The sequence below is a fragment of the Sturnira hondurensis genome, unplaced genomic scaffold (genome assembly GCF_014824575.4).
Source record: "Sturnira hondurensis isolate 20B ecotype Veracruz unplaced genomic scaffold, ASM1482457v3 Scaffold0019428, whole genome shotgun sequence".
Classification (NCBI taxonomy): domain Eukaryota; kingdom Metazoa; phylum Chordata; class Mammalia; order Chiroptera; family Phyllostomidae; genus Sturnira; species Sturnira hondurensis.
In genome coordinates this window covers 5,737,557-5,752,930 of record NW_028092059.1, presented here as the reverse complement: position 1 = coordinate 5,752,930, position 15,374 = coordinate 5,737,557, and the positions used below count along the sequence as shown (strand labels likewise).

The window sequence follows — 15,374 nt, the reverse complement described above, 5'->3', positions numbered from 1 at the left end:
GGTCAGCCAGGGCCATCACAGAGTATCATTTTAACAGATATTTTATCAAATTCCTCCAAGGTGAGGGCAGTTGCACACAATAGACATGGGAATAAGAAGGTGAACAGATCAATGAAGACTCCTGCTTCGGTGAAGCTTACCCTTAGTATTATGGTGAAATTTTACCCAATGTTGCTAGATCTTCTAAATTATCAACCAAATTTGGACACTTAGAATTGTGTGAAATCATCTCATTTTAAACACTGCCTGAAATTAAAGAAAAACAAAACAAAACACCACTGTGCAGAGCAAACAAAAATATTTCTAGGGGCTGAATCTGGTCCTCAAGTCAACTTCTTTCGCCTCTGACCTATAGTTTTGGGGTTTTTTCCTGAGAAGACTCGCCTTGCCAGAGGTCCTCCTTGGAGTAACGGATTTTCACACCACTGTTTGGCTTGTTGATGATTATTTTTTAATCAAATTTATCATTATTACTTTGACAGAGCTATCAACAAAGGATTTTTTAAAATATTGAACTCTTGAGATTTTATTACTCACTGTTATTTTAAAACTTCTCAAATACAACCATCCCCTTAACCATCTCTATTGCCCAGTAAAAAAAAAAAGCCACGTTTTTTTTTTTTAAGTGTGCCTCAAATTTTGCTGGAAGCACCAGTTCTGTCCAGTCTCAGAACCTGACGTCACAGCACGCTGCATCTTACCTCCATGGTGTGCGTTTTTCCTGATGAAGTCTGTCCATATGCGAAAATCGTCCCATTATAACCTTCAAGGACATCTGCACACAAGAAAAGTAAATAAATAAAATTAACCCATTACTGTGATCCCATGTGTATTTTTAAATTACATCTTCCACACGGCCATTTTTTACATCTCATTTTTTACACAACTGACATTTCAACTCCATTTGCATCTGAAGTGGAATTGTGAGACAAAAGCAGAAATGAGGGCCTCTACCACTCCACAAATACAGAGATGTGGATGTACATTCCCTACAGAACGTGTTACTGTAGAAGAAGGCAGGCACACTTTCTCCCAGTAACGTCAAAAGTAGGACAGGTATCAAGCAGTATATTTTCCTTTTAGCAGAAAGATACTTGAGTTTTTTCTCTAAGTTGATCTCTTGAGATCGGTCAGGGGGAAAATTATCCGTGCCCTGAGTCTCTGGAGTGAGGTGCAGAATAGAATTTCTTTCCTGAAGATCTGATTTGGGCCCAGGTGAGCTCCTTGGGGAGGTTTCCCGTGAAGGCCGCACCAGAGCCCCTGTGCAGGGAGCTGGTCCAGAGCTGGGGGACAGGGCCCCACTCTGCAAACTGAGCCACACAGTGCCAATCCAAGCAGCATAGGAACGCCTGGGGCCTTGACTCAGAGTTAATGCCTCTGTTTGGTCAGTGACTGTGCTAGCAAGGCAGCCCGGGCCCAGCGGCACGGGCACTCCTTTCAACACACAGGCAGCATGCTGGGCACAGCCTCACGCCGGGAAGGCCGGCTTCTGTGGGGACAGGGGAGACATGTGATGGAGGCTGCTTTGCACTGGAGATTATGTTTCAAAGCAGCAGAGGAGATTAGAATATACTGTGTACTTGTTTCCCTCAAGCCTCCTTCATCCACATAAACCTCCTGGAAGGGAAACGGTGCAGCGTCAATATCCCTGACCCACCATCTCTACATAAGAGGAGGAAGTCTTCATTCCTGAACGGATGGTGCAAGCAGGAAGAGGAGCCCCACATGGAGGTGTCCCCTTTGAGGGCCATGGACCAAAAAAAAAAAAACAAGCCAGGCAATCAGCACCATCTAGTTCAGGTCCTGCTTAGGTTTGTTTGATTGTCTGGTTGGTTGGTTGGCTGGTCTCTCCAAATTGTATGATGCCAGTTAGTTTTTGTTGTTTCATTGGATTTCCCCCCCAAATTTTTAATATGCATTTTACTGATCTGAAGTTAATGAAGTCTGAACTGAGAACAGAGAAGAAAGCGGGATTTTCCTTTAGGAAACTAAAAAAAGAAAAATTAAGTGGCAGAATTTTTTTAAATTCTAGCAGCCCTCAAGAGGTTGTGTCAAGCTATACTGAGAGCGAATGTTCACACATATCGGGCTTCTGGTAATGGTTTCCCTGGTAACAGGGGAAGCAAAAACTTGAATAAGACATGAGAATCTTCTCAGAAAGAGTCTTTTTCTTTCTCTCCTTTTTTTTTTGACAGTACATTTATTAAAGCTAGTGACAATGAAACAAGGAAGGGCTTAGGGTAGAAGTAACAGGAGAGAGTAACGGGGCCACTTCAGCTCCCTGGACAGTCAGAGAAAAGGGGACCTTGAAGACAGGTTCAGGGGGTTCAGGACGAGCTGCCACTACCCACTGCTCCCCCGTCACAAGTCCCACGGAGACCCTTAGAGTCTAGGAGGTGCCCGCCTGTGGGGGAAGGAAAGAGGGAAGGAAAGGCGCAGGCATGCTCTCGGGAAGGAGAGCGCGTCCCTTCAGTTGTACTCTTATGATTCTATATTCAGGTCACAAACAACCCCAGGCAATTGGCATTCTAGCCACAATCACAGCACTACAGCTTCTACTCATTAGAAATTAAACATCTCTCCCAAACTGAAAGGGCGTCCTTACCTTAGGCCCCTGTGCAGGACGCGCAGGTGTTAAAACGTGGGTATGGAAGCCAAGGCCAAGGGCCCAGCTACCTTTGTTCCTTGCAGTGGGCCACTCGCCACCCTCTAAGTGCCCAGGTACCTAGGAGGTGGCCCTGAACAATCTGCCACACCCCAGAGAGAACTCAGCCTAGAGTCCGAGCCCTGCTGACAGAAACCACTCCCCCCCCACCCCGTTTCTTCCTCTGCCAAAAGGCAGTAGGGCCGGGACCCCTGATCGCACAGTCCTACCAGCTCCTAGTCAGCCGTTGCTCTCCCAACACCTGGGGGTTCAAGATGGGGACTCAGACACCAGCTTGATGCAGAGTACATGGGACTATATACTTAAGAGAATCTGATTGTTGATGCTGCTACTTCAACAACACTGAGTACAGCATCGAACATATACACCCCACTTGGCCCTTAAGGTCTTTAAAACCATGTTATGATTAATTCATTGTTGAACAAACTACCCCTAGTGTTCAAGGGTGAATGGAGCTGATGGCTGCCCTCTATCAAGTCAATTCCGAATTAAAAGATAGTTTTAAAAGAGAAAAAAAAAGCTCTCTGAACCCAGTGTGCTCTATTTTCTCCCAAACTCTAGGCTTTGGGGGCCTTTGTTTGTTTACTCTAGGTGTGATGATTACTGGAGAGGTGGGGTGGGGCGGGGCGGGGCAGGGCAGGGCGGGGCGGGAGAGCAGCACAAACAGCGCATTGCGGTCCGACCTCTGAGATGACAGGAGACAGAGGAAACCAGAGAACCTGCCGAGGAAAGAGAGAGCGAGCAGGCCCATGCTGCAGGCCACACAGCCCCACACAGCCTCCCCACCCCGACTCTAACAGAAACAGTCTACAAAAAGGCACTTCAGCATGTTGAACGACGGCTCCCGAGCCCAGGGAAAGCACTTGTTCCAGGGTCTCTGCCGGAAGGAAACAGCTATTTCTACATGCGAGCCGCAGAGCCCAGAACCAGCTCGGCTAGACATAACCATTCTTTGTGATGGGGTCTGGTGTGACGTGACCTCAGCTCGAACCACAGTGGCAGCACCCCACAAACATGGCACCCACCCTTCCAGTGGCCAAGCAAACCCCAGATAGGAGGAGGGAGGGGGAGAGTGGGATGTTTGAAAATACTTTTTGTCTCTTGTTGCATATTTCACAAGCCAAGTTTTCTGTCCTGAGCTTTGCTAGTTCTGAGCCCAGGTCTTGCTGGAACAGAACAGTCTGATTGTCAAGTAAGAATTTGGGAAGGACACAATCATACCTACATTTCAATGCCCCTGAGGAGATTGCTGTGACCCCCCACCAGATTTCCAGGGGAAACGGTGGCCTGTCAGGGGCACCAGGGCCCCTGGCAACAGTCGCTGACAAGTCCACCTTGACTCGGAATCCTACAGCTTTCACCAGTCAGCCACAGGGCTCAGCAGGGCTCAGCAGGCCACACGCAGAGAGTGCAGAGGCAATCCTGCTGAACAGCAGGGCCAAGCCCACAGGCTGGGCTAGTCAGCCAGCCTGAAGGGCTGGCGCCTATGCTGAGGGCCTGCGGCACCTTCAGAACTGAAATGCATCTCATCGCTGGCAGATGGCCAGGGCCACCCTGAGGCTATAGACCTGCACTCTCTGTTCTCCACTATCTTCCTCCCACCCCCATTCCCATCCCTATCTTTTTGCAACGCTTGGTTAATAGTCCATACAACTGACAGAGAAGAAACAACTCATAAAATAATTGTTATTAAATGCTCATTGTTGGGCCCACCAGAAAAGTGGGAGGAGGACAGTGCAGAAAGATATAGGTAAGTCATACAAGTTCAGGCTCAAGTTCCAGCTTTACTACCCCCTCACTAACCTGGCCAAGTGGCTTCACCTCAAATTCCTATTTGGTACAGTAATGCTCATGTGAAGGTTTAAAATCTAATAACATATGTAAAGTGCATAAAGGGTGCCTGATAGATAACAGTAGGTAAACACATATATTTCTGCTTAAGAGTCATATATAGTGAATGAAATAGATCTGGTAATATCCTAAGCTTAAAATTCTTCAATGGGTCCACACTGCCTGTCGGTTTCAAACTCTGGTCCAGCCTAACTACTTTTAAGTCTCATCCACCACGCACCCTGTTCCACTCTAAGTTGCCTAAATGTGCCACATAATTTGTGCCTTTATGCTTTTGCTTTTCCTATTCCTTCCACTTACACAGCCCTTCACACCCAACCCTTCCACGTCACCAAAATCAGTACCCAGGGACTTTCTTCTGTGCTCCCACAGCATCTTGTACACGCCCACCTGGAAACGCACGGCATCCGTTTGTATGATCATTATGGATGCATCTTATATTGGAGACCATTTGGGTCTTATACTCAAAAATTCCTGCTGAGCCTTACACATCTTGGTGACTCCAGTCTCCAGCAGTGCTCACCACATGGTAAATACTTAATATACGTCCAAAGGAATGAAGGAATGAATGAATGAGAGAAACTACCAAATGAGTGAAGCCGAAAGAAATTAGACCCAGAAAACAAGAAAGCCACCTTCTCTAGCACTGGATAGTCTCCAGCTAGTTAATGTGGAAGGCAAATGCCCAGAGTGACTTCTGAGGTCTGGGACTCAGTTACTCTACTTCAGCAATAGCATCCAGTGACCNGGCATCCGTTTGTATGATTCATTATGGATGCATCTTATATTGGAGACCATTTGGGTCTTATACTCAAAAATTCCTGCTGAGCCTTACATATCTTGGTGACTCCAGTCTCCAGCAGTGCTCACCACATGGTAAATACTTAATATACGTCCAAAGGAATGAAGGAATGAATGAATGAGAGAAACTACCAAATGAGTGAAGCCGAAAGAAATTAGACCCAGAAAACAAGAAAGCCACCTTCTCTAGCACTGGATAGTCTCCAGCTAGTTAATGTGGAAGGCAAATGCCCAGAGTGACTTCTGAGGTCTGGGACTCAGTTACTCTACTTCAGCAATAGCATCCAGTGACCATGGTTTTTAATTCCTAGGTGTGTATAGGAACCTCCCTATTTACCATGCTGGTAGTCACAAACCCTACAACCTCTTCCAGAAGAAATGGAACAGAATTCTACGTATTCTTTCAGACAACATTTTGAAAAACACAAACCAAGTAAAGATGAGAGTGTGGGAGAGGCCAGGGCTCTACAACCAAATGTTTGAAACATTTTTTTTAGAAACCCAATGAAGTTGAAGGGAATGGAAAAGCAGAGAGAGAATAAAGTCACCAGCTAAAAGGATTCTTCCCGATCTCAAAAACATTAAGGGGTTGGATACACTTAAAAGGGAAGTTTGCCAGTCCACCACTCCTCCACATTTTCATGAACCACAGACACTGTGGTGACCTTCACAAGCCAATTCCTGGCTTGTGATTCAATTCCCAGCCCCTAGAGAAAAGGCCGCCCCAGCACCACCTTCCATTTCTGACTTAAACAGAGCTTGTCATCATAGCAAGAGACCTCAGCAGTACCTGTGTCCCAAGGTGTTCTTTCTTAGACACCTGTGTCTGACCTTGCTGATGCAGAGATGCACGGCTACCTCCCCTCACTCCGGCCCCAGTGGATACTTAAAAAAAGTTAAATCAGGTCTTCATCATCCCTCTCCCAACTTCCTTTCAAAGGAGACTGAGGAACTCTTTCCTGTTACAGAATGGGTCTGTGTACGTAACACTTACGGTGCCTGAAAACGTGTTTATTACATCACATCAGAGCCTAACTTGCTTCTAACTGGTTTTCTTTGTGGCTCACCACGTACTGGGTCTCACGTTACCCACGGTTGGGTCTTATCTTCCTGAGAACTCCCTAGGGACTGCTGGTTTCTGACATTTCATCCTGCATGAAAACCCAAACACTGGAAGGGACACGAAGTTCTCCAGTAAATAAAGACTCGAAGATTATTATTAGTGTTCGTTAATCACAGGATTTCTTTCAAATGGAGTTTCTCCATCTCTAATTACAATGTCAGCTTAGGGAGGGGGTGTATTTACATGGCTCCCCGGCTTAGCCCGGCAGGTGGGAAATACTCTCGGGGTCTGATAATGAAGGGGGAGAGATAAGGAAGGAAATTTCAGCTCACATGTGATTAATCTTACTCTAACAAAAATATGAAGAACGGTCGGATAATAGAGGGGAAGAAGGGCTGACTGGGAGCACACCAGAACCACATGCTCCAAAATGAGAAAGGAAACGTGTTTAGATAGAAAGAGAAACCGAAGAGCAGAAGAGAAGACAAACATTGCCACCTGTTACAGGTCCATATTATTAATTCAAAAAGAACTCAAATTCAGGCATATTTTTTCCTTTCAGTTTTCTATAATAATCTTGCTGTGAAGACCTTCAAAATTAATTGATGTCTGCAACAAGAATGTGAGTAACCATACACCTCAGCAAGGAACATTTCGTACTGGCAGAGTCTCCCACGCAGGTACCCAGGGTCAGAATTAATCTAACAGATGTACCCAGGGCCAATTTTCATGAATTTCAAAGCATTAGGTTAGTCATCTCAGCTTCTAAAAATACGCACATCTAACACGGCAAGGTGTTTTTTTAATTTTGTTTTTATTTTTTGCTCTTTAAATCCAGAGCTACCTACAAAGGCGGCAGCATCAGGACATTTAAAAGCACCGTTGTGAAAGCATTCGCATTTGAAAGCAGGGATTTAATGATGAAAAGCAAAGTCGCAGGCGATGCCCCTTGGCTCTGTGCAGATGGTGAGCTCCGCCAGGCAAGCTCCAACCTGCCCTTGATTTGACAGGGTAAGGGAGGGCGACTTGTCAATTGCTTCATCGACCTGCTGTGACTGTGACACAAATCATTCAGGGCCAAGGCCAGTCCCAGAGCAAAGGACAGATCGCCAAGACACAAATGCGGGCTGCAGACTACCTACCCGGAGGAACAAATGTGTAGCAACAAATGTTAGGATTTGGGTGGGATGGCTACAAGGGGGTGAGATGGAAGTCTAATCGAGGAATGCCAGGCAGCTAACACAGTTCGATAACCAGCAAGGTAATGGGATTTTAGGATATGGTAGAGAATTTCTTGAGGCACAAGAATTTTCCCTATTCAAAGCTTCTTTCTAAAGGGACAGAGGCACAAAATAAATCAACCGAAAATGTACAATTAGAGCAACAGATACACACATTTTTCTTTTTGAAAGGAAAAAGGAAGTCCTTTACCTGCAGTACTATTTTAAAATCATTACAGAAAAAGTGTGATCATAGCTAGATGATAAAATACCTCCGTCAAAAAGGTGGCAAAAGAACTAAAAGAACCTTCTTGGAGTGGAGGAACACAGAGGTTAAATAACTTGCCTGACATCACAGCAAATCAGGGCCAGAGCTGGAGCTGTACCGTGGTGTTTCCAATTAGCAGGCCTCTGCTTACAGCCAAAGCACACCACTTCTCAGGCCGCAAATATCACTTCATGTCTTCAATTACTCTGAAAAGCCCAGACGGAAATGCAGAAATAGCACCTACCTTTGACGATCTGCTTTGCACACGCACTGTAAACCTGCTCCTGGGTCGTGCTGGGAGGCAGCACTCTATCGAAGACGTACGGCTTCCCTTGCTGAAAAGAAAAAGGAAAGAAAAAGGAAAAAAACACATGAAACATTTAGGAATAAAAAGCACTAATACTGGTGGTTAGCAACAGGCACTAAATCACCCACCCTGTTCTTTCAGGCAGTTCTTTACTAAGACTAGCAAATTTTTACAGAGTGAACCATGTACACATTGTGCTTATATGTGTTATGTGTTGATATTCTGAGACAAGAAAAAAGTGTGCTTTTTTTTTAAACTCGAACCCCACTTTTTCTGATGAAAAACAGGTTGACAGGTCATTTACTCATATGAACTAATACTGACCTACTGAGAGCTCAGACTGAACCAGGCACTCGACTAGATGCTGCCCACATCAGAAAACAGTCCTGCCCGTGAAAAGCGCTCAGTCAAGTGTGGCAGGTAGCTTAGTGAACAAGAAAGCAGCCACAGCAGAAAATGCAAAACATGTAAGTATAAAATACTAGGACAGAATGGATGATAGAAAGGTCACACACCAGAACTCGCTGAAGAAGTACCAGTCAACCACATCTTTAAAGGATCAGAAAGACCGGGGCACCTGAAGAACTGTGGAAGAACATTCTAGAGGGTGGAGCAGACAGGAGGGGCCTGAAGGTGGTAGGTACCAGAGGAAAGCTGGAGCCGGTTCATGCAGGGCACGGATAGCCAAGGGAATGTGCCAGATTGTATTCAACGGGAAGACATGACCAGACTTTAAAAAGCTGCTCTTCTCGGCAAGACATTATTGATCTGTGTCCCAAAGAATTCTAGCATTCTCTTCACATGCGTAAGTGGTGTCTTAACTGGGTTGAGGCTTCTGAGACAAAGGAAGCCCTTACTACAGTTAATCAAGTGATTTCCAAGTGTGGGGTCTTGGGGTTTTGTTTGACTCTGGACCCGGTGATTCAAGGACAAAACCGTCAGAGGGGATGGGGAGGAGCACCACACAGCACTATCTGGGCCCTGACGTCCAGTCGCTCAACATTCACCAAGGAATTATTGGTCATTTATGTGCCAGGCACAGATGCACTTAGGAAATGGGGTAAGACAGACATAGCTTCCTCCTCGGAGAATCCCCATCACAGCACCTTTTCCACCCCAATGCCGCCCACAGCCTGACCCACCCAGGCGGCCCTTCAACTTTATTTTCCGCAAGTGGTCAGGGGAGAGCAGGAGAAGAGAAGGGAGAAAACAGGAGTCCCCTACCTCCTACACATGGCTCTGGGCAGTAGGACCCTCCCAAGGACAGTCTGACACCTCAAAAAGATAACAGCTTGTGAGGGACCCAGAGACAAGGCTTGTTACATCCTATAACCTTCACGCAAAACCAAGCACACAGCTGTCAGACCGATTTAACGTTTTACTTATTCACGACGAAGGCAGAGCTGCACACAGGTGAAGTCCTGTGCATCAGGTGTTATGCTGGAGCTTCCGTCCTTGAAAACAGGGTTGAGCCAACCAGATAAATAAGCTACTTCCAGTTCGCAGTATCTTATTTCAAACTGAAGAAAAAGTGGGAGAGTTTCAAGGTACCATAAAATTCCAGTTTTATACAAAGCAGTGGGAGTGATACTGGTAAAATTATGGAAAGGGATCATTTTCCAATGTTTCGTTCCCAGCAAGTCTCGTTCAATTAGTGAATCAAACATTTGGTGAAATAACCAAGAGATTATTCCTCACCACCGTCTACTGCAAACTATCAGCCCAATACATTCTTATTAGCTTTCCCTCTTTGTCAAACTCAAGTAAAAGCAACAGGGAAGAAGGTAAGAATAAAACTCTCACACAGTTTGCCTAAGTGAAAGTCTGCCATCCACTGAAACTTCTGGAAAGAAAATGCGGATTTGCTTAATCTAAAACAAATCCATTATTTCGCCAAACTTGATTAGCACTACTAAAGCAAACCATCCTGTTTACAGCATGACCCTGCTTTGTGTTTTAGAGAAAATGCACTTAATACAGCAGGAAAAATGACTCATTAGATCACAGTACACAGTACAAAAAGACAGGTCTCCCCAATATTGCCTTTAGACGTAAAATGTTTATTGGAGTGTATTACACTTTCACTTTAAGAGAGTAGAAGGCAAGAAATCTCTACTCGCTAAATGTCCTTTACCAAATGACAAACAGATAATGCAACAACAATTCTCCATAAGCTAAAGTTTACCCCCAACAGAAGCTGCCTTTAAGAAAATATGAAATTTAGAAAATGAGACTTATCTTACCAGATTCGCGCATGAAGTAGCTAAAAATACAAGCATAGTTATGTGTCTGTTTGTGCATGCACCAAGCTGGCTACAGGTTTTTATTTTAGATGAACCTTGGAGTCTTGGAATTAGAATTTAGCCAATATTATTTTTAAGGAACTGCTTGTGGCATCACCATGCCAGCTGTAGATACAAATGCTATTAACCAACACCACCAGCAAAGATTCCTCTTTGCTGCTCTGGTAATGGTCTAAAAATCTGCCCTGATTAGTGTGGCTCCGTGGATTGAGTGCTGGTCTGCGAACCAAAGAGCTGCTGCTGGTTCAATTCTCAGTCGGGGCATATGCCTGAGTTGTGGGTGCAGGTCCCTGGTGGGTGCCACACTAGAGGCAACCACACATTGACATTTCCCTTCCTCTCTTTCTACCTCCCTTCCCCCCTCTCTATAAACAAACAAACAAATAAATAAAATCTTCAAAGCCTCCCAAACCCTGCCTGAGAAACTCTACCCCATCCCACCACCTACACCACACACCCTTAGTCCCAGCCACCAGTGTCTCTCACCTGGACAACCACAAAAGCCTCCTCACCGGTCTTCCTGCCTCCACTCTCGCTCCTGACAATCCAATCTCCACTGAAGAGTCACAAGGAGCTTTCTAGAGCTGTAAATCAGATGGCAGTATCTCCTCCCTTAAGCTCTGCTAGCTCCCATTATACGGGACCCTCTTCACCCCCAGCTCCCTGCAAGCCCCTCCATCTCCCCACGGTGCAGCCCGCTGGACCTCCTCCTGTGCCATGCCTGCTCCTTGGTGAACCACTACAACTAAAAGCACTTAACCAGCTAAGACAAGCCGCAGAAAGCCTGAGACCTGATCGAATGCTGCAGACCTGCTGCAGGTCATAAAGGGAGTTGGACAGGACTCCCTCCACCAGCACAGTCAGTACCTGAGAGTGAAGGGGCCCAGCTCCGCCATGGAAGCCTCCACGGGAGCAGGGCTAACTGCAGAGGAGCAGAGCAACCAAACAACTTACCACATACAAAAAAATAACAGCAGATGGCTCTTAACATTTTTATAGTTAAAATTGTAAAAAAACCAGACAACCAGAATTCCTATCGGGTTGTTGGGAGCAAACTGCCTGTGTACCATATGGCCTGCCTATGAACACATCTGACCCACCACCACCACCCAACCACTGCCCCCGCCAGACGGAGAGGGGCAAAGGCCCACTTAAAGGGCCACAAGATGGGCACCAGGAGGGGTGTTAAGGAAACAAAGTAATTTTCACCAAGAAGAGATCATCAAGAAGTAATCTAATAATATCCAATCTCTAAGACCAACCAAGGGTTGTGGCCAAAAGGAGCCAATGATTTAAATGACTTTTCTTCCATCTGTATTAAGAAAGACACACAAAAAAATGACTTCAATTTCCACAGCAAGATTTAAACTCACTGTGTGGAATTAGCTTTAAATACTGAGGAGTATTAGAAAGAAGAACCAATTACTGAGAAAAGTCACTTTCCTACGTGTTCCTGTGACTTCATTTGTAAAAGTACAGGAGACAACCTCTTTCAGCCTCTGCTGACCACCAACAGTCCAGCAACACCATCACCAACCACTATGAGGCCAAGCCATTTTATATTTTATCTCATTTAATTTTTATAGTAACCCTGTGAGGTGGGTATTATTACTCCCATTTCACAAACGGGAAAACTAAAGCACAGTCGCATTATCAGCTCTGTTACTTTGGGAAAATAACTTTGAGGTTCTGGTTTCAAGCATTCTTTTTGGGTGGGGCACTATTATATTTTCCCCCTCTCTGCCCCCCGCCCTCTGAACAACCCCCACCCCACCCCCGGCTTATGGGCCGTACAAGTATGCATAAATGTTCTTTGGCTAATTTCTTCCAGTCCCCCTCCCCACTTCCCTCCCCTTTGAGATCTGTCAGTTTGTTCCATGTATCCACGCCTCAGTTTTATTTTGTTCTTCAGTTTATTTTGTTTGTTAGATTTCACACATGAGTGAGATCATATGGNTGGTTTCAAGCATTCTTTTGGGGTGGGGCACTATTATATTTTCCCCCTCTCTGCCCCCCGCCCTCTGAACAACCCGCACCCCACCCCCGGCTTATGGGCCGTACAAGTATGCATAAATGTTCTTTGGCTAATTTCTTCCAGTCCCCCTCCCCACTTCCCTCCCCTTTGAGATCTGTCAGTTTGTTCCATGTATCCACGCCTCAGTTTTATTTTGTTCTTCAGTTTATTTTGTTTGTTAGATTTCACACATGAGTGAGATCATATGGTCTTTGTCCTTCTCTGACTGACTTATTTTGCTTAGCACAATAATCTCCAGCTCTATTCATGCTGTTGCAAATAATAAGAGTTCCTTCTTTTTTACAGCCACATAGTATTCCATGGTGTAAATGTGCCACATATTTTTTATCCACTCATCTACTGATGGGCAAGTAGGCTGTTTCAGATCTTGGCTATTGCAATTAAGTGTTCTTCCCTAAAGTGTGCTGTTTTCCTACACAGCATAAGCTTTATTGGAAAAGCAAGACATGTACAGAACAGCAGATGCTAAGAGTAATATGAAAGACTGAAGTAAGTGATTAACACCCGACTAGCCTGCACAGTGGTCAGGAAAGTGTCAACCATATTGAAGGTGGGGCTGACATGAAACCAGTGAAGAAAAAAACCTTAAGTTCAGGGAAGAAGGGCCAGGATGACCCCCCGCCAAAAAAAGGTATGCAGATGGCAAGCTTTCCTTGCCACAGAAAGAATTAAAAACAGGCACAAAAGCCAATTAGAGGCTAGGAAGAGACAGATTAAAAATTTGCTATGAAAAGCTGAAGTTATTAAAAATTCTAGAATTTTTCAGAGCCAAAATTTCCTTCAGAGCCATCCCAAGTCAACATTATGTTTTACAAGGAAACAAACAAGACCTGAAGTGGTTAGATGGTTTGCAAAGGCACCCAGCCAACATGGTTGGCGGGCAGATCTGTGCCTACTACGATCCTGACCTCCTGGTGCCCGGTCTAGTGTTCCCCACGTTCTGGCTCTCGCTGAACATCAAGGAAATAATAAGAATGAGCCTCTGGTCCCTTCCCCCCCCCGCCCCCCACCCCCGCTTTCTTCCCAGTCAATTCTAAATTATTCCATATATAACTGATTAGTTCAATGAACAAAGGGGCCGTTGCTATGAGGACTGGAGTAGTAGAGCTGGGAAATTAGAACCCCAGCCCCTCAGTGTATGAACTTAAGAACCAACCAGTCCAACCTCCTCTCAATGTACACCTCCCACCTCCTTGACCTGACAAGTGATGGTGAGCCTGCCCAAAACTCAACAAGCTCTAATTCTTAGAAAGCTGCATCCTTATGACTTTAAATCCACCTTCCTGAAGCATTAGACCTAGAACTGTCCTCCAGAACAAGACACACCAAAGCCAAAGAGCAGCCTACACCCACATTGCAACTTTGTTTCACTCGGGGAACTGAGTATTCAACATCCAAATTTCCTTTATCTGAGAGAGAAAGAGAAAGGCAGATGTGTTTCCTTCCTAAAAGCTGTATGGATTTGTTTTGAGTTGGAGGTCTTCAAGGATGTCCAAGGTTAAGTCATCAGTAAAGCATTATATTTGTTTGCACACGAAAAAAATTAAAAATAAACTCAGAGACCATGAAGGACTTTGGTAACAACCTGAGAGAAAGTTTCTAAAACATTAACTAAAAAGCAGAAGTCCTTGGGTTAATGTTGATACTCATATTTTATCAACACAAATATCCTGCCAGAGATATTTTGTTTTGTTTATTGAAACATAGACTTCCGCCAAGATGGAGGCATAGGTGGAAACACTGTGCCTTCTTCCACAACCAAGTCTGAATACAACAAAGGCTTAGTAAACAAAGACACAGCCAAAGAACAGAAAATTGAACTATACAGAAGTCCGACAACAACGAACCATTCAACCGGGACCGGTAAGAGGGGTGGAGCCAGTAGCTGAGCAGGGTCAGACATGAAAGATCCCCCAACCCAGGCACGCAGGCAGCGAGGACCCAGTTGGGGTGTGGGGCAGACTGACCAAGGTCGCACATTCACGCACAGTGAGACGGACCGAGCAGGCCCCAGCGGGCAAACCCAGTGGCGGAGGGCTAACTGCAGTCACACATTCGAGTGCAGTGGGATAGAGCGCGCACATTCCAGTGCAGTGGGACAGAATGCGCAGGCTCCAGCAACGGTGACGGCTGCGGCAGTAGCAGCGGGAGGCGGCAGACGAGACGCCATTGCTCCTCTTTGACCACGCCCCCATGTACAGGGTCACAACCCAGCAAATGAGTTGCCCTGCTCTGGTGAACACCTAGGGCTCAGCTCCTCATATGTAACAGGCACAAACAGTCCAAAATATGTCTCAAGAAGAACTCAAAGTCCCAGAGCTGATAACTCTAAGCAACCAAGAAATAGCCAGCCTCTCGGATACACAGTTCAAAACACTGGTGATCAGGATGCTCCAGAACTGGTTGATTATAGTCACAAATTAGAGGAACATATGAAGGCTAAACTAATTGAAATGAAGGGAGATGTCCAGGAAACCAATAGTGATGGAAAGGAAACTGGGACTCAAATCAATGGAATGGACCAGAAGGAAAGAAGAAATGACCAAACAGGAACAAGTGAAGTTACAAGAATTCAAAAAAAATGAGGAGAGGCTTAGGAACCTCCAGGACATCTTTAAATGTTCCAACATCTGAATTATAGGGGTACCAGAAGGGGAAAAGAAACAGCCATGAGTAGAAAACGTATTTGAAGAAATAATAAAAGAGAACTTCCCCAGTCTGGCAAAGGAAATAGACTTCCAGGAAATCCAGGAAGCTCAGAGAGTCCCAATGAAGTTAGACCCAAGAAGGAACACACCAAGGCACATCATAATTACATTAGCCAAGACTAAAATGAAGGAGAGAATCCTAGAAGCAGCAAG

General features: G+C 45.3%; 1 protein-coding gene across 1 annotated transcript in view; it reads right to left on the bottom strand.

Moving 5' to 3' along the window:
- Positions 1-15,374, bottom strand: part of KIF5C (kinesin family member 5C) — a 153,744-nt gene that overhangs the window by 91,896 nt on the left and 46,474 nt on the right. Inside the window, exons 2-3 of the mRNA XM_037027802.1 lie at positions 8,113-8,203; positions 702-775 (exon numbers count right to left, since the gene is read on the bottom strand). Of these exons, the coding sequence (XP_036883697.1) occupies positions 702-775; positions 8,113-8,203 (165 nt within the window). The remainder of the gene's footprint in view (positions 1-701; positions 776-8,112; positions 8,204-15,374) is intronic.